General features: G+C 39.2%; 1 protein-coding gene across 1 annotated transcript in view; it reads left to right on the top strand.

The window, feature by feature from the left end:
* The window catches only part of PRICKLE2 (prickle planar cell polarity protein 2), a 291,314-nt gene extending 269,403 nt beyond the window's left edge, over positions 1-21,911 (top strand). The window contains exon 8 of the mRNA XM_063291533.1: positions 20,386-21,911. Coding sequence (XP_063147603.1) covers positions 20,386-21,254 — 869 coding nt within the window. The 3' untranslated portion in view covers positions 21,255-21,911. The remainder of the gene's footprint in view (positions 1-20,385) is intronic.
* Positions 21,912-23,854: the final 1,943 nt, after the last annotated feature.

Genomic DNA, 23,854 nt, shown 5'->3' with positions numbered 1-23,854 from the left:
TGATATTGTTAGTAAGTTTTATATGGTCTCATTTATCTGCTACTCTGATTGTAAACAGCTGTTTGGTATTCCATTATTCTTCTAGAGTTAGAGCCCCCTAGGTTTGTAATATGTCTATTTTGTATATTTTAATTAAGTAAAATTCTTTTATTTCTGTTCCATGCTTAGTTTTTAAGTGAAATACAAATTAATATTATTAATGTTTTTAAGAATGTCTTCTTGATTATGCATCCTGCATTGTAGTTTATCTACCAACATCAGGCCAAATTATTGTAAACAGGGAAATGAAAGCACCTTCTCAGTAGATTTTACACAAGGGTGGGATTCCCTTCTGCTGGAGACTCACCAAAGTCTAAACCTAAAGGTTTTGCTCAAGAACTGTCTCTTTCATTGAAAATCAAGGGCTGAATTTAAGTGGGTATGGGGGGAATTCTTTTTGATAAAGGTTTACATATTTTTATTTCACTTAAGCAGAGAGATAGGTGTAATGCTATGATTTCTAGAATAGGATACCTACAAGTTTTAATTCAGGGGCATTTCCAGGACAATGTCAAAATATCAAGGTGGCATCTGCAGCTGCCATCATGACTTTTTTGACACCCCTCTCTGGTTGCCTTGCTTGAATCCTAAGTTGTTTTATCACTTTCCCCTCCATCTGTAGTCCTCTCACCATTTCTTGTGTGCCCAAGCTTTTTCTGATCTAGAGAGCTCAAAAGCATGCACGCTCTTTGTGTCATTTTAATTCATCCTTGTAAAGATGCTGGATACTAATCTCTTGACTGCTGCAAAAATCAAATAAATACTACCCAGTTAGGAGTGGTTCTCCTGATTGATCAACATGTCCCTCCCCCTTAATTTTGATAGCTGACTTTTACTCTGGACATAACATAGGCCTCTGCTTCTCCCTCTGAGCACATCCTGTGGTTCCATTGCATTTCATCCCACCCAATTTCTGAGGTCCTTTCCCCATTCTGAGACTTGCACAGCTATACAAACGCACACCTCTATGCTCCTGTGCAAGGCCCAAGGGTAGAATAAAGAAATTGATTGATTGATTGATTATGTACCATCAAGTCATTTTCAACTCCTACCAACCACATAGATAGATCTATCCCTAACCTGCTCTTTCAAGTCTCCCAATGGTACACCCATGGCCACTGTAACTGAGTCCATCCACCTTGCTGCTGGTCATCCTCTTCTCCTCTTTCCTTTCACCTTTCCCAGCATTAGGGCCTTTTCCAGAAGAAAGAAGTGACAGCTAAATCAACAGATCAGTTCCTAGTGCATGGAGGTAGCAGTGGTTACATTCCTTCAGCGTTGTACCTGAAGGTTGTTGTTTTTGCTGAATCTGTTGAATGGAATGCTTTCTGGTTATCACGTTGACACTGGGTATTATTAACTGATATATTGTGTGGTTTCATCCTTACATTCTGTATTAAATGGACTGTAATTGTGTGAGGGTAATTTGTCCTTTCCTCACACTGTGTTTGTTTTCATGGTGGAAAATTATGAAGAATGTAGATTGGTAGCTGCAAAACCACTCCAAATCCCAGTCCAGTGATGTTGGGGCTCTACAGAGTTTTAGCAGCTGCAGGGAGGAGAGGGTGCCAGGGAGAAAGAGATAGGCAGGAATTCCCACTGATGGGAAACTGGCTCACCTTGAAGCCCCATGGAGTTCCCTCATTGTAAATTGAAAAATGAACGTTCTGATGTCTGAGCCAGAAGAAAATTGGCTCAGCTGCCCCATACCAATGGCAGCATGGGATTGCTGAGGTGCAGCCCTATTCCAGGAGTTACGCCAAAGCCCCAGGCAGAAGCGTATGAAGTCTGGACTTACATTGTAGCCTCCAGCTGCAGTTGGAAAAGAGCATAACTCAGTATTAGATTATCTGCTTTGCATACAAAGCATTTTCAATTTGATACCCGGGGTCTCCAGTTAGGCTTGGGAATTGTATATTAATTTCTAGAGGAGCCTCAGAATGAGTGATTAAAGGAACTGGATGTGTTTAGTCCTGAGAAGCAAAGATTGAGGGGGACTCAGGGGTAATACAGGGAATAAGAATGTGACCTGTTCTTTATCATTGCATTAGATCATAAGTGGTTAAAGTTACAGGAAGGAGATTTGAACATCAGGGAAAACTCCATAATGATAAGGATAGTTTGAATAATGGAACCAATTCATGTAGTGATCATGAGCTCTTCATCACTGGTTATAACCAAGCTGAGACGGGGCAGACACAGGTCAGGAACACGTTACGTTGGAGTCCTGCATTCTGCAGATGATAGGACTCAATAGACTGACTGGCTCCTTCAAACTTTAAGATGCTGTGCTGTCAATATAGATAGTGCTGTGCTGAGATAACAGATCAGTGGCCTGACGTATCAGTTTCTAATGCTTTCAAAAGGAGTCAGGAAGACTGATCGCTGCATGCAAGTGAAGTGCGCAGGGTTGAATGGTCCAAGCATTGAAATAATCTGAGCACTGGAGTTGAGGACAAGTTGACTCAACTGCCTCCCTGGTTTCTCTTTGGCTCTCAAGACTCCTTGATTTTCCCTTTCTCCTTAATCTACTGCATTCTTGTTTACATCTGTGTGTTTTCTTTTACATAGTGGCTCTTTTTATTTCTGCAAATTCCAGGTTTGTTCTGAAATGAAGCATTGTTCTGATGTAAACAAGTCACTGGCAGATTCACACTGGAACATTCCTGGCATAGGAAACAAAGCCAAATAGAATTCTGCCACTTTAGTGTATGTGTACGTATGTGTGGTTTATGTGTCGTTTGTGTGTACAAGACAGATGCAAACCATAGGGAAGATATAAAAATATCCTTATAGAAAGCCTCTCTCTGATTATTCTTCCTACAAAGTGGCTGTTACAAGTGGCAGTTATGGTGTGAAGTGCTGCTAAAAGGGTTCTTCACATTAGTTACAGTTTGGAAAATATAAGATGCTGCAGTGTGAGCATAGGAGATGAGCATGCCTGGGCCAGAAATATCAGTGGGCTTCTGATTGCTTCTCATTTATCTCAGTGGACTCCTGCAGTAATTCCTGAAGCATGTTCTTTCATTTCATAGAACAGCATCACTCAAGACTTTTTAAAGAATATGTAGAAAATATTATTTTTTGCACATTTATTTTAGAGATGCTTCCAGCATTGAGTTTGAAACCTACAGTACATTGAGAAGAAAATTATTTCAGGGTTCCTCTGCTGTCAAACATCTGATCAGTTTCAAGGAAAGAGTTGGCTTGAATGGCAGGGGTTTCAGGACAACTGAAAGCATTTTTTACTCTAACTTTACACTTATTTAATATAAAGTTTATGGTGTTTACTGCTTTGAGATGTACACATGGCCACGTTCTTGAAGGCTTCTGAAGGGCAGCATACAATTAATAACCATTCGTTATGATGACTGTATTGCAGCCTCCAGGTTCAAAAATGCCAGCAAGAGGTGACAACTTCTATAAGGCTTGTTTATAGACTTCTGGGATACCTTCAGTGAACCATTATGGGATGCTGGATTAGATTAACATTTATGCTAATTCAGTAGAACTCTTATGTACTTATTTTTGAGAAGTGCAATGGTTTTTTATTTATTTATTGAATTTTATCACCGCCCATCTCCCCCCAAGGAGGGACTCTGGGAGGTTTACAACAAAACAAACTTTAAAATTCAATACAGTTGTAAATACAATAAATATAATATAAATAACAGTAAAAATGTAAAATGAAATAAAATCCAGATGGCTGAATATTCTACCCCAGTCCGTGTGTATAAAAGGGGCCACTCTAGGGCGCTAGCCATCTCCAGGAATGGCTATTCCCTTTCCCGTTCCAGGCGTGCTGGCAAAACCAGGTCTTCAGTTTTTTCCAGAAGTCCAGGAGAGAGGGGGCTTGTCTCACTTCTGGGGGAAGAATGTTCCAGAGGGCAGGGGCTACTTCAGAGACAAATTAATAAGACAAATGAAATGGTTATCTGAAGGACCGCCTATCTCCAGTTGTTTCTGCCCATCCAGTATGCTCCGGCAGAGTGGATATAATCCAGATCCCCTCAATTCAATGTTGTCATATTGTGGGACCAAGGAAGTATGCAGCCCCTGCCTTCAGGAACAACATCCTTTCCCCCCGAGATGCATATGACTCCCACCTCTCAAATGTTACACAAGTGTCTTAAGACCTGGTTCTGTTCCCAGGCTTAGGATGTTTGTCAAATATTTTTTAATGCTATTGATTTGGGGGGGGGGGGGTCTGGGCAGTCATTCTTCTTAAACTGTGTGTTTTAAATACTGTAAGCTGCCCAGAATCTTTTTGGAATTGAGTGGCCTAAAAAAAACTAAGTTGGAGATGTTTTTGCACATACTGAAATAGCTAAAAAGGAAAAGGAAAGGACAGGGTTAAAAAAAACTATTTAGAATAATAGGAAATGAGAGATAAGCCTCATAAAGTTTTTTTTTTCTTGTGATCAATCTTGGTAGTTGTACAGTAATACAAAAACAATCTTCTAGAATTTCCTGTTTAATCCATCCTTCTGATGAATTCTGATAAAACTGGTGAAATTTGTCAGCCAGACTTTGCAAATCCGTCATTTTATCGTGGCCTTTCTGTTCCATCTTTCCTTCAGGGATGCTTAGGGTAGCATTCTTGTTATAATTTATTTGCAGAATCGTGATCTTGCAAAGAAGTTAAACTGTTGTGCAAGAGTTATCACAGTTGAGTAATTCTTGAGCCTAGAAACCAACGATCCTCTTACAATGTGCAAATGTATCTGCTCTGTGGGAAACCTGAGGGTACCATGGTGAGCAAAGTCAGAGGGTGAAAACACAGGCCATTATTTAAAATTTCCTGCAGAAAGCCATTTTTCACTCCACATGATTCTAAATTACTAGTGAACTGTGGTGCAAATTGTTGCAAAATGTGGTATGTGCACATGATATTACTGTGCCAAAATATTGTACAGCCTTTTCCCTGGCAAGCTGCTTTAAAATATACTTTTACCTCAGAGATTTTGTCCATGTGTATCTGCTGTTGTTAAACTCATGAAACACACTGTTGTGCTTTGTTGCACTGTAAAGGAGCTAAAGTACAGAAATTTTATTGTGGTCTTTGCTGAAGTTATTTACAGATCTGATGAGCAGCTCGCAAATAGCTGTTTGGGTCTATTTTTGGCATGACTGTTAAAGTCACCAAATTTCCAAACATTGCCATTAATGCAAAAATGCTGATGGCAGCTTTGTAGTGATGCTTTAACCTTAATTCTTCAATTTCCGCCCCTTGAAATAGTCTGCCCCTGGAGGTGAGGCAGGCCCCATTGCTCCTGGCCTTCTGGAAGAATTTGAAAACCTGGTTCTGCCACCTTGCCTGGGATGGGAAGGGCAACAGCTCTTCCTGGGGGTGGTTGGCGCCATAGTGCCCTTCCCATTGAATGAGAGCTTTTCGCTACAATGGATCTTATATCTCTCTATTTATAATGATAGTTTGCATTGTAAATTAGGTTTTATGGTTTTAAATTATTTATTTTGTTGTAAACTGCCCAGAGTCCCCCTTCTGGGGGGAGATGGGCGGTGACAGAAATTTGAAATATAAATATATATATATATAAATAAATAAATAGTCAGCTTAGTAACAGAAATGGAACGATGGGTTTTTAGGAGGGTATTTATATTTCTGTAATTTCTTGAGACTATTTTTATTCATCTCTGTATGAAAATATGTGTAATATTTTATCACCCATATTTATTGTCTCTATGATGCCCAGTGAAAGACCGTGCGGTATTTCATTTTAGAACTTCCTGACAGCAGAGTTATCTCTAAAGAGGAGCAGATCAGCATCATCTTGGGATCTGCCAGAGCTTTATATTTCCCTTGGAGGCTTTTTTAAGTTGGAATCTAAGACAGATCTCAAATGAACAAATCTGTATTTTTATCTCTTTTGCTGCCGATTGTGCCTACTTAGAGCCAAAAAGGAATTTTTGCATGCTATCTTTTTCCTTTTAAAAAAAAAAAATAAGCACAGTTACTCTTTCTCTTTTTGGGGTACTGAGGAAGAAAGGGGAAAAATAAAGAACAAAGTTCTTTTGTAATTTCAGTTCTTGGATGCCTTTATCTTGATTTCTGGCTGTGGCATAAAATGATCTTTGTTTCAGGATTCTTTGCTCAAAAACTGTTGTCCTTGGATCATGCCCTGTGGGCCCCAGTTCATGTTGGATAATTAGAAAAGGAGCTTTGCCAGACCGAATAGAGCAGGGGAGAATTTGCATTCCCAGTTCTCAAGCACCGTCCCCATTTCCTCTAGATTTCAGTTTACAGAATTTTGAAATAAGTCTGTAGAAGGCTGATGTCACTATACAGCTGTACTTTGATTCTGAAAGCCAAACTGTTATTTATTGCTTTTAATGGATTGGATAATGACTTCCTAACTCTAAATGTTTTTTGAGATGAAAAGGGAGTTTATAATCTGTATAATTCAAGATTGTCCAGTCTTATAATACTGTTTTTTTGCAAAGAGTGCCAACAGCAGGAACAACAATACTGCCAACCCTCTAATCCCTAAAATCGTGTTCTTGGGCACCAATAAACCAGTGTGCCTTCTTGCCACCTGCAAAATTCAAAGCAAAATGCAAACCTCTAATAGGATGCCATATATTTTATTTTGAAGTATGCCTAACTTCCCAGAAGAAATTCGAAAGTAAACTAGGGCCTGTCTTCTCAATGTGCACATGGGCTTCAAAAGTTCAGAGGTCTCTTTTGCTTGGATACAGAGTCATCCTTCCATGAATTCCATAATTCCTTCCATTCATGGAAGGTCTGAGATGTTCTTCATGGAACATCTCTTTTACCTATTCCACTCTTTCGTTTCATTTGCCAGTCTTCTATTATCTGATTTTTTTTTTTCCTGGAGGATTGGTGGACTATCTGAAATGATGTGGGGCATTGCAAGGAGATGTGGAAGAAGAAGCTAATCTTCAGAGAAGATTGCCTTCCTCTTTGAATTCTGACCTAAATTCCAATTTTGGATACACTCATTGGATTGAAATGCTGAGTCCAGCCTAATGAGCAATAGGTGTTGTGAAGAACAAAGGCACTGCATGGTCCCTGTTCAACCAAACAAAAGGTTACTGTGCGCTGTCCAAGCTCAAGTGTTCTCATAGTTCATATTTTCTTCATTCAGCTGAAATTGTGAGGAGACAGTGAGCAGTGTCACACTGAGATTTTGTGACCACTAGCATTTGATCTTAATAAAATGTTCCTGACAGAACCACATGCCAAAACTCAATATCTAGAAAATCATATTTGCACAACAGAGACCTGCATTCTTTTCTCCCTTTTGACTTAATTCACAAAAGCCTGTAAATGGAACTATAGACAGAGTTACTGATGGGGTGCATGTCTTGGGTTTAGTGCAGATGATGAAGAATTTGCAAATGAGTTTGTTCAGAAAGTTTTTGGAAAAAGACAAAAGACGAAGAAGGACAAGTGCCAAAATAAACATTCTGTGTTTGATTTTGAAAGTACTGGGAGGGTGGGGGGAGAGATTCTGTTCTAAACTGAAATACTTTCTGAGCTCTGTCATCCTTGTAGCCTATGAGCTTCACACCACTGCCAAAAACAAACCCAGCCCTCCAAGTAATCAGAGAATCCCATGTGTCTGCTTTTGGGGGGTGAATTATAGGATGTTAGTTTTTGAGGAAAAAGAGGAACACTCACCCAGCTGGTGATGGCCATTTAGATTCCTTCTTCAGAAAATCCCATGCTTCAGTACTTCTATTCCCCCCATCCCCAATCTGTTGTTTGATATGCTCTGAAGGAATTTTTCACAAAATGATTTTTCAGCAGAACTACAAGGGCGATGAAAGAAGGGAAGAGTTGATTGACTGCTTTCCTTCCTGAAGAGGTGTGGTTTGTACTTAAAGCTGGAATCAGATGTAAAATAAAACAGCACATGGATGCTACCCAAAATGGCAACTTCATGTGAAGAAATAGTAATGAATGGTGCAGTGTGTTAATCAGTCCCCCCATTATCTGGTGGCAGCCAATGAAACAGAGAAGGAATCAGAACATACTGTAGGAAACTGTTTTCTATGTGGTCATGTCCACCCAGGTAATACTCTCTTCTGACTAATAGCACTCTGTAGCCTGAGATGTTTTCATTTAGCTCACAATCTCATCTTTGCATTTATTTATCTACATAGCTGCTCACTTGACATCAGGGTGTTGTATGTAATTAACTTACAACCAGCAAAGAATAAAATATAGTAAAACATGTTGCCCCAAAGGCAATTCAAACAACCACAATCAATCAAGATGGGCACATAAAATTTCCTGACCTACTCTCTGGGAGAAAAGCCAGGTCTTCAGAGCCTTTTGGAAGGCAGATAAGGCCAGGGTCATCTGGATCTTAGGAGAATGCTATTCCCTGGGGCAGGCACAGTAACAGAGAAGGTCCCATCAGATAATACTGCTTGAGTGACAGGACCTGGGGCATGCCAACTCTGTCAGATCTTATTGGATAGACAAGTAATTAGAGGTTTATAATTTTTGATGCTGTTAACTTTTTGTTTATATTGGTGGGGTTTATTCATTATTTTTGTGGTGGCTATAGTTTAATTTGTGATGATTTTGAAAATGATTTTAACTGTTAGCCGCCCAGTGTTTCCAGGAATTGAGTGAATGAATGAACGAATGAGTGAATGAAGTCTGATATTATATCTGTGACCGAAAACCCATTGAATTACAAGCTTTCCTCTCATAAGTTACCATGATAGATAGATAGATAGATAGATAGATAGATAGATAGATAGATAGATAGATACTCCTGAGAGACGTTTTTGTGGTAGTCTTTAGCACATCTACTTCCTTTCTAAGAACACACAGACAGATGCATTATATTTCAGAGAGATTCTTAATGCATCTTGGAACTTACAGGAAAGTTACAGATGTTGTCTGTTACCATGCTATCTGTCTCCATATCCAGTATTCCTTGGTTTCTACTTTTATGAATAGAAGTTCTGTTCAGCTGGCACAGAAGCTACTTGGAAGTCCATCTTCCATGTTTTCTGCTAATCCTTACTAAAAGCTATCTATGCTGGTGACTTTTCCCCAGTTCATCAAAACCTAGAAACTGCTTTATGTTCAAACTGACTGTTCCAGGTGGTCATCTTACTTTCTGGGCAGAAACTAAGAGGTGAAGTGGCTACCTTAAACTTTTCAAGTCCAGTCTTCAGTAGATTTTTTCAAAAGCTGAAAAGTTGAATTCACCAAGATTTCCAACCAGTGGAAAATTCCTCCTGGATCAGGAGAAACAGTGAGAGTTAATCAACCCAACCATCCTCAAGTCGTATTCCAGGCAAGTTCCTTTAGATATATATAGGGGTTGTTACAATCTTCTAGAAGAAAAAAAGGTCAGGTCATGGGGCTACCCAAGTAAAGCAGATTTTGAACATATAATAGCCAGACAAAGCCAGTAGTTCCATGGAACTGATTCTGTCTGCTCCAAAATGAGAAGGGAGTTCAGGCAATGAAAACCTTATTAGTGCTTTGTCAGTGGCTTTTAGTACTGGCTTTACAATGAATGTGCTCTGTAAAGTTCTTGACTCTGCGATCATGGTTTGAGACGTTTAAAATGGCAACTGATAAATACCAACTGATTGGGAAAGACAGAACCCCAGTCCTGTTAGCTCTACATAAATCAGAAAGCACCTGTCAGATCCATGAAACAAGGGGAGAAGAGTCCTGTGTTCCATACCAATGGAACGACCGTTATGTCAGTGATTCTCTTTCCCTCAGATTAAGCCTAAATGGGGAACTGAGAAAGCATGTGTTCAGTATGACTGTATCTGCTTTATGGAATGGCTGCTTCCTCAGTCACTTAGCAGGAGTTCCTCGGCAAAAAGATCAGCAATGGATTTCCCTTAAGACTGTTTGCCCACCACTGTTTATCTCCTCTGTGGAATGAAGGGGGGTCTGGCTGTGTTCAGCTCGAGCAGAGGATCCTGCATCCCGTCTGGACTGATGGGGAGCTTTAGAATGCCTTCCTCAGGAGCTCTGCAACATAGGAAGATTCTTTGGCATTGTGGCTGGGGATTTTGCAACAAGCAGGTGTGTATGGGAAAAGTTTCTTGAAAGTTTTTCCTTTTTTTCCCCTTCCTTTTTTGTATAAGTTTGATACTATATTAGGTTTATTTTAGGACTTGGTTATTTGTCATTTTGGGGAGGCTTAATGATTTTTTTTTATTGTTAGCTGTCCAAAGCCTTCATGCATAGGAAGGAAGAAGAAAGTCTGAAGCCAGTGAAGTCAAGAAGGAGTTCTTGCTTTAGCTTATAAGTTGTAGAGGTAAAGATAAAGGTTTCCCTTGACATTAAGTCCAGTCGTGTCCGACTCTAGGGGGGGGTGCTCACCTCCGTTTCAAAGCCGAAGAGCCGGCGTTTGTCCATAGACACTTCCGTGGTCATGTGGCCGGCATGACTACACGGAACGCCGTTACCTGCCCGCCGAAGCGGTACCTATTGATCTACTCACATTTGCATGTTTTTGAACTGCTAGGTTGGCAGGAGCTGGAACTAGCAACGGGAGCTCACCCCGTCACACGGATTCGAACCGCCGACCTTCCGATCGGCAAGCTCAGCATCTCAGCGGTTTAACCCGCAGCGCCATAAGTTGTAGCAGAAAGAAAAATAGTTAACCATATTTCAAGATCCTCTTGAGAGGAAAAAAACACTTTTATTCTAATGTTTCATGCCACATACATGTAAATGCAGTGAGTTAAATACCAAATATTTTATCAGCCTAATAGATCTTAGGTTGACAGTCCTTTTTATGACCTACAAATATCTTTATATAATGATTTTAATGGAGTAGAGGGTCTTTATAATCGTATCAATAATTTCTGGAGTAATATTTTACTTTCACAGGTAACAATGCTTCCATTTTCCAGGACTCAGTTGCAAAGAATGCCTGGAAGAGCAGCCTCCCCATAATAGAGAGGGTGCAATATCTGTCAGCTTGAGGGTCACAACAAGCTGTGTGTGACTTTTTTTTTTAGATTTTTTTTATCCCAACTTTATTATTTTTATAAATAACTCAAGGTGGCCAACATACCTAATACTCCTTCCTCTTCCTCTTTTCCCCACAACAGCAACCCTGTGAGGTGATTTGGGCTGAGAGAGAGTGACTGGCCCCAAGTCACCCAGCCGGCTTTCATGCCTAAGGCAGGACTAGAACTCCCAGTCTCCTGGTTTCCAGCCCGGAGCCTTAACCACTAGGCCAAACTGAGACACATGCCAAAAGGAGGCTGAGCCAGGATCTGTCTGGTGGGAGGATGGAGGAGTTTGAAATAACAAATTTGATACTTCAACCATCTACAATGCTTAAAACACCAATGTTGTTTCTGATACACCCAGAAATTAAAAAAAAAACAAAAACAGTTCCGCCTATGGTGGGCGGGCTCTGGACACCACAAAAGGATTCTGACAGGCCATATAGAGCTCCCAGCCTGTACTTTTTGTCCCCAACATGTTATCTCCATGAGTAGGCATTCAGATTCTCTTTTCACAAGGCATTTTGCAAGCATTCCACATTTGTCAGAAGGTTTGAATTTTACTTATTCTCATGGCTCCCAAACAATGCTCCATGTACTTGCATATGCTCTCGGTAATACAGATCCATCTTCCGGGGGTGTGGGGGGCAGCAAGCGGGGCATGTGCCCTGGGTGCTGCGCTGGAGGGGGGCACCAAAATGACAAAATAGTATTTGTATACTGAATGTTTCCCTGGGGTGGTGGTGGTGGTGTGGAATCCATGTTTGCCCCGGGTGACACAGACCCCAGGTGCCGTGCTGTCCATCTCTATGGTATTAAATGCATGTGAGCCAACTTACCCCAAACTAATCGTCCTCCTTCAGCCACATACCAATTTCTATTCTAAAAACACTGAGTTTATGCATTCCTATTGTATATTTAGGGAATTGGGATTGTATGCCAGCATTCTCTATACTGTTGCAATCTCAGGATACTTGGGGAACATCAGGTAGGAAAAGACTGCTATAGGCTATAAACTGAGAGTGGAAAACAAGCTGTTTAACAAGAACAAAGCCATAACTTTATCATGACCAAGCAGAGTTCGGTCCCACATTCTGATGACGGATCATTTGAATTGAGTGGGTAATATCTGTGATTATCAAGTGTAGGCATTACATTTTCAGACTTATTTCCACAGGAATGGTATTTTATTTTGATTTATATCTCGCCTTTCTGAATAGTGGGTTCTCATAGACTGATATAATTGGTAATAGTAAGAGTTGGTAATTTTTTTCATTCATTGTGATTTTGAGCACTACTGCCGTCTCCTGGGCAGGGATAAAACTATTCCTTATCACCCGCTACCTATTACAGGAGTTTTTTTGTTTGCTTCCTTTAAAGAGGATAGCTCCCAATACTCAATCTCAAGGTGAAAATCAAACATAAGTTTTACATGTGCTTCTTTCTAGGTCAGGGATCCATTAAAGAATTTTGCAGTTGATCTCGATGTCATGACATAGGTGAAGTAAGATGACAGCATTAATATTTCTCCTGTTATGGATCTTATTAGCAGCTGGCTTGTAGGGGTGGAGCAAGTTCTGCTGTGCTCAAGGATCCTTACGTAGTAAACAGCCAGATAGTGGGTCACTTAAGTGAGAATGCAAAGTATGCAAGAAAATGCCTGCCTCTGCTAGCGTATCCATTCTAGTCTGTAAATTTGCTAATATATTCAGCAAACACACCATAGCCCTTATTCTCCTACTCAGTGTATATTTTAGATTGAATCTCTCACAAGAAAGGAGTTTCTCATTGCTTGGGATTGGCCACAGTACACTACTGGTGTACTTACACATAGCTTGTCAGTTTGGCAAGGGAGTTGACAGAATCACTGTTAAATGTCCTGTTAATTTGTCCTGGGTATTTGGACGATCAACAGCAAGGTGGATGGACTCAGTTACTGCCAGCCTTGCCAGGTAATCCAGACAAGAAGAACACCCAGATGTACTAGCTTGAACTTTATTGTAAGGTTACATTAACAGGATCTCCCAAGGTCATTCCGAAATACCATTACAGCTACAATGGCAATGGGTGCACCATTGGAAGACCTGAAGGACCAGGTTATGGACCATCATGGAGAAAACCTATGTGGTCGCTAAGAATTGACACTGACTTGATGATACATAGTCAGTCTATCGATTTGGCAAAAATGCATGCTACAGTCTTCTATTGTTGCCATGCCCAGATTTTCTAATGTTTTGTTCTGGGAGATCCACTTGGCTCCCTACTTGTTCATATTAGCACCATTTTTGGTTCCATTTTTGTTTGGGTCAGCCTACTCTGTTGGGCGTAATTTTTTTCTTAACGTTTTCTTGTCTAATTCCTTACCATTATATGGGTGATATTATTCATTTCATTGCATTTCTTTTTAGCTTTGGGTTTTTTTACGTGAACAGTTCAAAAAGGCAGAATACACAAATCAGTCAAATATATAACGGAAGAGAAAGCTTGTTCAGTGCCAAGAAGCACAGGTAACCTATAATGAGCCTCAGATGATTTGTATTTTCAAGTTATTCATGTAGCTTAATCAGGGCCAATGATCTTTTTTTTTCATTTCTTTATTATATATTTTGAAAGGATATAAGAGTACAGGTAGTACAAATAAGACAATCAGGTGCACGTAGAGAAAGTGGGATAAGCCACACATTTGAAATATAATAAAGCTAATATATTCCAATACACCATTAAAAGCCTGTAGTATTATGAGCTATTTCATATCCATTTTCTGTCAAAATCCATTGATATTCAAGGATAGATATAGCTGGAACACAAAAACCACAGTATATCAGATAGTAATTATGTGTCTCCTTAGGAAGCAGATGAACCTATCTATCAAGAGAGACCTGGAATGTCCCCAGAGAATTTGCTTCGACCAGAATCTTAAGACAACAAAGGAAATGTAGCCTAATTCTAGCTGTGTGAGGGCATTAGAAGTTGAGTAAGGGACACATGTTACAGCTTTTAAGAATTTTGATTCGATGACTTAAAAGCTTGAAGTATCCTTGTAAAGACACAACTGAGCACCATATAGCATCAAGCCCAGAACTTTAGCTTTAAATAATTTAATTACTGCTGGGACATAGTTATTACTAAGTTGGCTTACACATTAATCAGAAGGTTGTTCTTTGAGTTTTTATTTTAAGCTCACTCAATTGGTTGGTCCAGCAGGTAGAAGATTGAATGTAAACACTTAAGTACTTACAGGTTTTAGCCCACTCAATAAATCTCCCATTGATCTTCCAACTAATTGGAGACTTAAAGTGCTTTCTTGAGAACATTAAAATCTTCGTTTTAGTGTAATTAATTTCATGGTATTCCTTAGAGCAATATGGCATTAGTGCTTTAAGGCATCAGTGCATACCCACATGATTTATAGATAGAATGGCCACATCATCAGAATGTAGGAGAATAGAGATAAGGTGATGGGCAAGAGATGCAGGATAGAATTCTGGCTTAGCAAAAACCTCAACAATATCATTGTTGTATAAATTAAACAGCTTTTTGCTATGGAATTTTTGTTAATTCCATAGCAAAAAGCTGTTTAATTTGTACATCACTAATATTGTACTACTTGCAACAATTTCCAAATTGATTATATACTAAGAATCCTAGTAGTCATTAGTATGGGCTTTGCTGCTGTGCTCGAGAACACGCTTCATTGCAATCAGGTGAAATTTGCTTTTATTTTTACTTACTTTTTTATTCGTATGAAGTTTTCATTCAAAAAATGGGAGCTACAAATCGTAAATATTGAAAGAGATCATCTGCAAACTTTGATGAAACTGCCAAAATTAGAAAAAAACACTTGTAGCCCTGTATGAAATATGTGAACTGTAGGATAAAGCCCTGGAACACCTGTTGTTTCCAAGAAATTGTTCAAATGGTGACATCTTGTGAAGTATAAGATGAAGTAGCTTCAGGTTTTTGTTTTCCATTATTAATCATCAAACAGCTCTGAATACAAATAAAAGGTATATGTCATATTTTCAATACATTAGATGTTTGAAATACCTTGGTTTCTTCCCTGCCCTCTTAAAACTAGTAGTAAAATGACAAAAACATGATTATTACTGCTAAGTCTTCATCAAAACCAAATGTATTATTTTATTTTTTCACATATAGATCTCATATTTCTTCTCACATTACATCTGACCGAAAGTCATACATGAACCTACTTGAGCTGAAATAGGGTGCAGACATTTTTACTTCCACTCTCAATTCCCACAGGAAAAATATTGTATTGTTCTCTGAACATTCTAATTACAAGGTGAATATTCATATATCTTTAAACCTGATGTTTTAGAAGTATTGATAAAAAATTATTTTCTGTAGGAGAATGGAATTCAGCTGCTGCTAAGCTTGATTCTATCAGGACTCCAATCGTTCCTCCCTCTCTCTCGCTTATATATTCCCTTTTGGGGTAAGACTGATTATTAGTACCTCCAGTGAGCATCCTGGGTTTACCACATTTATCTGACACCAAATGATTTCCTCTTCTTATAGGCCAAAGTATTCTCAGCTTTTTTCTCCAGCACTAAAACTCAAAGACATCCATTTTCCTTCATTCTTCTTTCTGTTGATCCAGCTCTCCAAGTGATTTTACAACTGAGAAACCCGGGCTTTGGTATTAAGTACCTTGGTTGTCAATATCATGTTTCTGCATTTTAATATTTTGTCTAACTCGATCATTCCATTCTTTCTCCCGTGTACCAGATGTTTCTTTATTTAATGGCTATGGTCACTATTTCTGTGAATTTTTGAGCCTTGGAAGATAATAATCTGTTATTACTTAAACTTCTCTATTTTCATTGGATTGGTATTTCCTATTGAGGTCATCTGAGTGTGTGTGTGCTTTAATACTGAACATCAAACCAACGTTTGCACTCAAAGTGGTATTATAAGCATAACTCTGGTTGTTAATGTGTCTCCTAGCAATTTTAGTTCCAAGGTTTTTTTTTTCACCCAGCATTGATTATTCATTTCTGCAGTTTGATGCCACTCAGTTCCAAAAAGCCTCTGAGTGGTGGGCAAATGATGCAAGATAACAAGTATTAAAAGAAACAAAAAATAATCAACCCTCACATAACCAGTAATAATCTGTAAAAAGTGCCTTTTGTACTCCTTTCCCAATTTTGAACTACTTAGTTGCGCTGGATTCTATTCTAACTGTTGCTTCCTGGCCATCATTCAAATTCCTCAATAAGCAGATAGGTTGGCTTACTACATCTGTGTTTCTAAAGGGTCTTCTATGATTTGCTGTGGTTTACACAACAAATATAATTTGCAAATATAATCAAAGCAATACATACTTCCACTTCGTGGAACTCTCCTGTGTTTCTATTATCAATCAGATGGTAGCAGTGTCCTCCTGGGCGCCCCCACCTCTTCTGAATCCAGCAGTTGTGATTCCAGGTATTGTTGAAGTCTGGAATGAAAAACTGGAGAATTCCCTTAGCATGTGAAATAAGTGCAGTTGCTTGGTGGTTCTATGTTTCTTTGTCATTGCCCTTTTTTGGTACTGGAAAATAAATTTATTTTCCAGTACCAAAAAAGGCCACACTGCTGTGTTTTCCATACCTGCTTACAAGCTGCAAGTGAAGGTGCAGACTTAATTATAAATGAAAGGGCTAAAGTATTTGTTAGAAAGTATGAATTGGTGCCATGTAGATTGTTGGCAGAAATCAATTCAATTCCTGAAGATAGGCTTTGGGCAAAGCTGGCAGCTCCTTCTGTTGATTAAAAACTCCTACTTTTGATGATGACATTTCATGAAAGTACTTCAGAGCAAGTGAGATGCCCCCCAGGATGTCTCCTTATGCCAATCCTTACCCAGAAAGGAGTGATGCAAATTTCATGCTAGCCTCTCTCCTTTTCAGCATTGACATTAATATAAATTTAAATTATTATTCAGAATTGGCTAATAAATCCATTTCAGATTTCTTTTATATTTTAGTTTTGCTGATACAAAAATGCAAATAGGTTTAAGGCAGAGTCTTTGAGCCTTTGTTTTGTATTGTGAAAAGACTGTCCATTATTTTTTTTAAAAAACTGTAGTCTTTGCTAGAAGGCTTGCCAACCTTATCCACCAATGGAAAATAAATAATAACTATATAGGGCAAACTAAGGCCTTTAAATATCTTTGAATTATTTTTCAACCCTCTGCTGCCTGGAAAGAATAAATAAAAGCTGTCACAGATTAGGCCCATAGGACTGTCAATGCAATTTAGTATTTTGCTAGTAGCATAACTGGTAATTATGTACTCGCTGCTTTAAATATCTGTAAAGCTGAAGTGATTCCCCTTTTGCCTTCTGGTTCCCAAATTTGCATTTACAAAAACTCAAAACCTCATGAATGGTTCAATTCAAATGTTTAAGATTTATACTTGAAGTTCCTCAGAACATATCACTCATTTGGTCTGGAATCAGGATTAGTTTCTTTAGGTGTTTGTATGAACTCTGTCACCTTAGATTTTGGTTTAAATGGATGCTTAACAAGCCATTTCTGGCCTTGATTCTTTTGCAGTTTTCAGTGATCTTGAAAAAAAAAAACATTCAGTTCTTCAGTATTGCAGTTGTACAACCCAATTCGGTTTCATTGGGTTCAGGAGAGCCAACATAGAGCTAAAAGAGTATACCCTTGACACCAATCTTCAAAGTGATTGGAGCTCAGTCCCCCCTTGCTGTGGGGGTGGTCTGGGTGGAAGACCATTACATATTGAACTGCCTTTTTAATTTGACTTGGCTTTCCTTCATCCTAAACTGTCTTGGCAGATCAGATGAGGAGGAAGCTTGCCACCAATTGGCTAAGGTGCATGCAGAAATATCTCAAAAGGTAGCCAATTTTTGCACAGCTGCTGTTGCTATTAGGAAGCTAATAGTATAGTCTTCTTAATTATTAATTACATATATTTGTCTAATCTTCTTGTGACACCATCAGGATTAATTGATTTTCACACATCTTTGTGAATTTGAAGTGATTTTTCAAAAAATGTTTTACTTTTCATACCATACATCTCTTTGTGTTGTTGTTGTTGTTTGACAGGTCATCTCTGACCATAACTCAAGCTTCACAAACAAAATCTAGATTGTAGTAAGTTCATGTGAAAGTAGGGATTCATAGGATGGTGATAGTTGCAAGTTACTTTCTAACAAATGATGATAATGATAGAATCTGGGTTGAGCTTTGAGAAAAATGATGCAATGTTCTGCAATATATCTTTCTCTCATATTGCAGTGAATGCAATCTGGTAGAAAGATATAAATATAGATATATTCTGTTAGGTGACAAGATGGATTGCTGAGAATGAAACAATACAGAAAAAGTGGGCCATTTGGAGAACCAAGAATAGATGAGAATGGTGATGGTTTGGTCAGCATCTTTTTAGAAAAAGGTCTGTTTTGAATATGGGCCTTAAGCATTTTTTTTAAAAGAAAGGAATGGATCTAAAAGCATGATTGATTTGACTGAATATTGTAAAAGTTTTTGACAGAATCAGTGAAGGATATAAGGGTGATGAGAGGTTCTTAATGTGGGGCAGACCATTATTTGATAAGGTCAAAAGTGAACCTAAAGGGAATGTGAACCTAGAAGAAAAGGAAAGTACTAAAAGGAACAAGGATAAGAGTAGAATGATTGCAAGAAGAGAAAGTATTAAACTTGTATGGAAATGTATAGAAGGTAGAAAAGGAATGAAGGGGAAATGGATGTAAAGAAAAACAATATGGAAGTTGCATGGAATAGAGTGAAAGGATTATGTTATAAAATATCACAGAGATATGTAGAGTTATGCTAATGGGAAACATGAAAAAGGATGCTTGGTGGAATAAAAAAAGAAGCTATGGGTAAGAAAAGAAATGCATGTAAGAGAATGATTGTTGCAAACAAAATGAAAAGATAAATATATTGTGTAATATATACAGTAAGGATGAAGAGAGAGAGAAATGGATAAAGAGCCATTTCGGTCTAGTGGTTAAAGCACCAGGCTAGAAACCAGGAGACAATGAGTTCTAGTCCCACCTTAGGCACAAAGCCAGCTGGATGAACCTGGGCCAGTCACTCTCTGTCAGCTCATGATGTCAGGCTCAAGCGATAAGCTGGTCGGTCAATTCCTGTAGCAACCAACAGATCAACATTCAGTTGATCCAAAAAAGTGGACCCTGCACCTGCAGGAAAAACATTAGGAAGAAAAAAAATATATATAGGGTGAAGAGCCAGTCTGGGGTAGTGGTGAAGGCATCAGGCTAGAAATTGGGAGATGGTGAGTTCTAGTCCCACCTTAGGCACAAAGCCAGCTGGGTGATTTTGGGCCAGTCATTCTCTCTCAGCCCTAGGAAGGAGGCAGTGGCAAGCCACCTCTGAAAAACCTTGCCCAAAAAACTGCAGGGTCTTGTCCAGGCAATCACTAGGAGTTCAAAAAAAAAAAAAAAAAGGACTTGAAGGATATATAAAGATACATGGCATGGGTCCAGGTTACCTGAGGGACCATATCATCCCCATTACATCGACCCATCCCACCTGGTCAGGCAGAGAGGGCATGTTACGGACCCCGTCCATGAAAGACTGTTGACTGGTGGGGCCCAGGAAGAGAGCCTTCTCTGCCATGGCCCCTGCCCTATGGAACACTCTTCCCCTAGAGGTCTTCCAGAAAGGGGCGAAGACCTGGTTGTGCCATCTCGCATGGAGGGGTAACCAACCCTGAGGGTGGTTAGCATCCTGAAGATGCTACCTGGAAATTAAACTAAGATCTTTTTACTATCTACCTCTTGGAATATATTATTTATTTAAGAAGAGTGTTTTATTGTATTGTTTTATTGTATTTTAATTAATGTTTTATTCCTGTTTTATTGCAAACCACCCAGAGTCACTCTCTGAGTGAGATGGGCAGTGACTAAATTTGATATAGAAACAAATAAATAAATAAATAAATAAATACAGCTAATTGCCAAGACTGTAGCGTAAGAGAACAAATGTCCATTTCTAATGACAGAAGTCAGAATTTCAGTTGAAAGGTTGATTAAAGTTGTACTCTGGAACATCTAAAGTTATCATCATCATCATCAGTCTTATTATTATTATCATCATCATCATCTAGAGGATCCAACTTGGGGCAAGTGTTCATAGTAATAAATGAAAAGAATATGAAGTTACATTGAATATCACATATACATAAAAAGTACGAAGAGTCACAGGAATGCCACTGCAGTGTCATTGGCGATTTTAAACACTCACATCAAAGATCCAGTAGTAGTTTAAAAACTAACTGAGCATGTGATAAAAATCACTATATTTAAAGTGTTTTCCCCCTCTCTTTTGAAAAGGTCTGTCTGCAGATGGTGGTGCCAAGCGACAAGAACATCTGTCCCGATTCTCCATGCCTGATCTAAGCAAAGATTCTGGAATGAACATCTCAGAGAAGATGAGTAACATGGGGACCCTGAATTCTTCTGTACAGTTCAGAAGTGCTGAGTCTGTCCGCAGCCTAATTTCTGTCCAACAGTACCAAGATGTAGAAGCCAACCTACACAATCTTGCGAATCCTATTGGATACAGGGACACATCATCTCATGGAAGGATGCATCAGAGCTTTGATTATGAAGGCGGGATGGCAGGGAACAAATTGGCTGGACAAGAGAATATCAGACATCCCCCAATGAGCGAACGCACACCCAGACGAACTAATCTCCGAGATGATGATCGGCGTTACCGCCCCCACAGGCCCCGACGGTCAAGGCGCTCCCGCTCAGATAATGCTCTTCACCTCACTAGTGAACAGAACTATAAGTTGAAAGAGAAGCCCTCTCTGCGAGCCAGAGAGGACTATGACCAGTTTTTGCAGCAAAGAAGTTGCAGGGAGACCATGGAGCAGAACACACGGAGAAACCTGTACGGTCAGTGTCCAAGGACTGTATCAGACCTGGCTTTGCAAAACCACTTTGGCGAGCGATGGGGACCCTACTTTGCTGAATATGATTGGTGTTCCACGTGCTCCTCCTCCTCCGAATCTGACAATGAAGGCTACTTCCTCGGAGAACCGATTCCGCAACCAAGCCGACTCCAGTACGTCACTAGTGAAGAGCTTCTTCACAAATACGGCTCATACAGCATGCCTAAGTCTTCTACACTGGGTGGTCGAGGACAGTTACACAGCCGGAAAAGGCAAAAGAGTAAAAACTGTATCATAGCATAGCCACGCTGCCCAAGCACAGTGTTGGAGAATGTAATTATTTCATCAACTTGCACTGCTGTAGGTTTTCAAGCGCTTTTTATTGTAACATCCAGGCAAGCAGGGAGCTGTTAGGAGAAGGTCATAGACAAAAGGTCTATAAATAGTCATAATTGTTGGCATGGTTAATATATTTTGCACATTTTATTTGGGGGAGGAAGGGAGGGAGGGATAAAATTTATTTTAGCATGTTATAGTTACAAATTTACCTCCTTCCCACAAGTAGCTGCCATCCATTTAATACCCTGTTCACCCATATCTTTTTAGTTGACATTGTTTTCTGTAATGAACAGTTAGCTACTAGTTTAATCTCTCCTCTTTTTTTCCCCCTTGGCTTTTTATTTTCACCACCTGTTTTGGGGGGGCCATTCTTCCACCAGATTGCAAAGAAGTGGTTGTTATTCCCGTATTTGTTCAGTAAATGAGAATTTGGAGAAAATATTTTTGTATTTGGTAATGTCAGAGGAATGTCTTTCTCTTAGGAGTCACTGGGAGATCCAGGGACAATATCATGCTTTTTGGCCAGAGCTAAACAAAGATTGCTTCAGAACCCTTTATCTTTTTGCCATCACATTCCTTCCAGATCAGCAAAGCTTTATGTTCTCTACCTGCTTAGAAAAGTATGTCCTCTTTTTTTAAAAAAAGTCATGAATTCTCAGGCTTACAGGCTACTTTAAAAGGTTACTGGCACCTTCATATTACGTTATAGGTACCGTGTCACAAACACAAAATAGGAAATGATGGTTGTTGGGTTTTTTCCCCCTTTTTAAATCGAATACCGACACATAGAGTACATACACACCATTAAAGGTAAAAGTTAAAGGACCCAGGTCTGAGAAGGAAGTTTACATCTCTTTAGAGAGGGGAAAGTCACTAAAATTTCAACTTCTTGTGGGAGGGTTAAACCAAAAGAATTGTAAATGGTTCTGTAGTGTCAGCATGAACTTGTTTTGAGTATAGAATTGTTTTCTGGTGCTCTGGTTTCCTGGCATTTGTTAACTGCTGTTCATTACCAAGAGGTATCTTTTTCTGAAATTCGTAATAAAATGAATACATCCTAATCATATTATACTTACACTCTACCCCTGGGTGATGAACACTTCAAGCCTGCTATGAAGGTCTTTTGAAGGACCAGTACTCAGGGTAGAATGGACTTCATTCTTTGGAAGTAGAAGAACGCAAAAATAGCTTCAACATGGGTAGTTATATATATAGGGCTCAACATGTATTGTGTGCTATGGTGGATGTGAGGTTTCTCTCTCTCTCACTCTCTTTCTCTCTCTTTGTGCTTTAAATAATTGGGAGATTGACATCAAGATGTGTTCTTTATTGTTTCTAGACAATACAGTCAGAAAGAAGGAAATACTTTTCTGTTATTGTATATTTTATTATAGGGTTGTAAAACGGGTTTCAGAAGATTCCCAGGTAGGTCAGATCTGGACAACTGACAATACCTGTGTAGGGGTTCTCCAGAGAATGTAAGGACTCCGTTAATACAAACGTCTATTGAATAGATGGCAAAACACAAGCGGAGGGTGAGTGGGATTGTCAAAAGCAGATATGAGGGTCCCAGGCTCTTCAGTTGGACTTCAGAAGCAGAGGCTTTGGGCCCGATCCTCCCACGCCCCTTGTAGACGGGCCCTGATGCAGTATTATTCCAACCATGAGGGACAGTCAAGACTGTGATTTGAAACACGATGACTGGGAAGGGAATCTCAGATTATGACAATGTATCCGTAACACAGCTAGGAATCTTTTGTTGTGTGCAAGGAGAATGTGATGATGATTTTTCCCCAAAAAAATAAAAAAGAAGGAAAAAGAAATGTGGTGATGTGTAAAAGCAAAAAAGTCTGCACTTCAACAAATGGCTATATGGCCCCAATAGAAACTGCTTCTTTCTTTGTTAAAATAGGTTTTATTTATGGTGGTCTCATCAAGGCTTACACACCTTATTTTTCTTCAGCATGTGTTATGCTTTTGGTCTACTCACACGGATGGAATTTCCACTGCATTTCATTATAAGGGGTACTCAGCCCATAGGGAGGGATGGAAGGAAAGAAATAGATCAGCAGATAATGGATAGATACACAGACAATACAAATAAAAAAGCAGTTCTTTACAGGGCTCCGTGTTCCACTCCTCATAGGAATTATTTCAGAGTTTTCCAACTTCTGATTAGTTTAAGGACAAATAAAACCAATAACCTGAAAAATATTATAATTTTAATTATTTGGAGCAACCTTTGGAACCTTAGAAATATTTCTATGGTTTCTATTAAAAATATATATACATTTTTTTAAAATTATGATCTGTGAGTAAGTTCATCCATCATGCTAAGCCACAAAACGTGATTCACAAGTATCTTGGTTTACACATTGCAATAAGCCAACACCAAATAAACAACTTTGTAGTATAGTTTGTTATGGTAAGGTAAAGGTAAAGGTTTCCCTTGACATTAAGTCCAGTCGTGTCCGACTCTAGGGGGCGGTGCTCATCTCTGTTTCAAAGCCGAAGAGCCGGCGTTTGTCCGTAGACACTTCCTCCGTGGTCATGTGGCCGGCATG

Source organism: Candoia aspera, chromosome 2 (genome assembly GCF_035149785.1).
Source record: "Candoia aspera isolate rCanAsp1 chromosome 2, rCanAsp1.hap2, whole genome shotgun sequence".
NCBI classification, from domain to species: domain Eukaryota; kingdom Metazoa; phylum Chordata; class Lepidosauria; order Squamata; family Boidae; genus Candoia; species Candoia aspera.
This window is presented reverse-complemented; position numbering and strand designations above follow the sequence as displayed.